The 1,912-nt window shown below is 41.9% G+C and overlaps 1 protein-coding gene across 1 annotated transcript; it reads left to right on the top strand.

The window, feature by feature from the left end:
• The first annotated feature begins 468 nt into the window (after positions 1-468).
• Positions 469-1,435, top strand: LOC119343092. Its single transcript, XM_037614271.1, has 3 exons — positions 469-529; positions 1,017-1,146; positions 1,270-1,435. Exons 1-3 carry the CDS (start codon positions 470-472, stop codon positions 1,404-1,406), a joined length of 327 nt encoding a protein of 108 aa, XP_037470168.1. The 5' UTR covers position 469; the 3' UTR covers positions 1,407-1,435.
• The last annotated feature ends 477 nt before the right edge of the window (positions 1,436-1,912 follow it).

Raw genomic sequence — 1,912 nt, 5'->3', positions numbered from 1 at the left:
GAGTCCTCCTTCCATGCCAATAATTCAGATTTGTTCTACTACGTAATTGTCATTCATCTGTGCCAGTTCTTGGATGGTCCTGCACGTATGGTTTCGTTTGCTGAATTTACACAAGCCATGCTGAGAATTCTTGCTACTGTATTGCTAATTCCGTCCGTGTATCCATCTTTACTGAATCCTTGTATACTGAATCTGGAAGAAACACTGCCTGAAGAAAACAGAGCATTTATCAGTTCAGAATTCTGCATCCCTTCTTGCCTGACAACACAACCTGCTTGCCAAAATGATACAATACCCTTCATCCTTTTCCAGACCTGAATTTTCAGATTTGTGTTCGTGATGTTTCAAGCAAAGCATCAACTGATGTTCCCCTGACTGACCGCCGCATTCCATTGCAGCAGCAGCAGCCATGAGGTGCCTGTAACAGGCTCATAATAGGAACGAGTGAGGCGAGACGCAACGGCTCGAGATGCTCGGTAACCTCTACGGTGGATTGCCTTGTGTGCTGTGGACAAGGTTAAGGACGAGTGTGAGCGGCTATTGAATTCTACAGTTTTAAACCCCATTGAGAGTGTATATATGCGGCTTCTTTCGATACATTCTCCATGTTATAAGTTTCATGTCATCTCATTCTCTTCTGAAAAAAAGATAACAAACACCGCAATTGTAGTGGTTTCTTGCCATCCATCTAGCTTTTCGGATTTTTGAATCCCCTGTAATTTCTCTGTAAGTATCCCTAGATATATAGGACAAATTAATTCATATGCATGCCAGCTGCATGAACTAAGAGGGTCAGATGCAGAATTCTGTTTAGCTCGACTGTCATGTACATCCGTTCATTTTCTAGATGGACCAAAGGGCACTGGAATTTGGTTTTCTCACGTCTTTTGTTTTTGCTGTTCTCAATTGTATTTGTGTGGAATAGAATCTATGCAAACCATACCATTTTCTCATTCAAAACTAGTCATGACCAATTTATTATGCTTCTCTTTGCTTATACTGTATTTTTTGTTCAGGAATCTGGAGTTCATGTATCATTATCAAACACAAGCTTGTGGAAGGGGTGGGTGTGGCTGGGAGAAAATGTTAAACAGGAAGGGAAGAAGCTGGATCACCACAAACGCCATGGAGGAGAAGCCCACAAATGTAAGTAGCACTACTGCTTTAAAACTCCAAAGATTTTTTTTCCTGAAGCAAAATTTTCATCAAGGCACAAACATCAAGTGTTTGTCACACTTGAAACTAATGTGCCGACGTGGCACAACGCAGTGGATCTCACGAGTTCCACCACCACTCCTCGCCGCCGTCCATGCTCCGACGTCAGCAGGGCCAGCAAGACGGCGACTTCCACTGGCTGTAAGCCATCAAAGCTTTGCATGCGTGAGGCTGGGTTGATGTTGACTTAATCAATCTCTCTGCTGGCGAGGACTTCCTACAGGTAGCACCAACTTAGCTGCTTGTGTACATGTTGATGGATGCTCTGCGAAATATCTCTCACCACTAGGACGATTCGGGATTCAGTTTAACTCTTTACTTTGTTTCTTTGTTAGATTTTTGTGTTTATTGCATTCTGTAGCTTCCTCAAGAAGTAAAATGGTGTTGTGTCTAGTCCTCATTAACTACCTGTTTAGTTCCTTTACAGGAGTAGTTCAGTAATGAGTATATAAATACTCAGGCATTCATTATTTTGTTCATCCTGCAGCTTTGCAAGTATAAGCACCACCATTGTTTAGTTCCCAGGATCTCTTTGCTGTCATGTTGAATTTGGAGGTGATATGTTCTTCCGTTGAGTAACCAATGGTTGGGTTTCAACAACTAACAGTGCTACACCACCTTGATTTTCATGTGGTGTATATGTTTGTAAAGCACTTAGCAATTGGTAAGCCGGTTATCTAGTTAGCAAGCTTATTTT

The sequence above is a fragment of the Triticum dicoccoides genome, unplaced genomic scaffold (genome assembly GCF_002162155.2).
Source record: "Triticum dicoccoides isolate Atlit2015 ecotype Zavitan unplaced genomic scaffold, WEW_v2.0 scaffold115298, whole genome shotgun sequence".
NCBI lineage: Eukaryota > Viridiplantae > Streptophyta > Magnoliopsida > Poales > Poaceae > Triticum > Triticum dicoccoides.
This window is presented reverse-complemented; position numbering and strand designations above follow the sequence as displayed.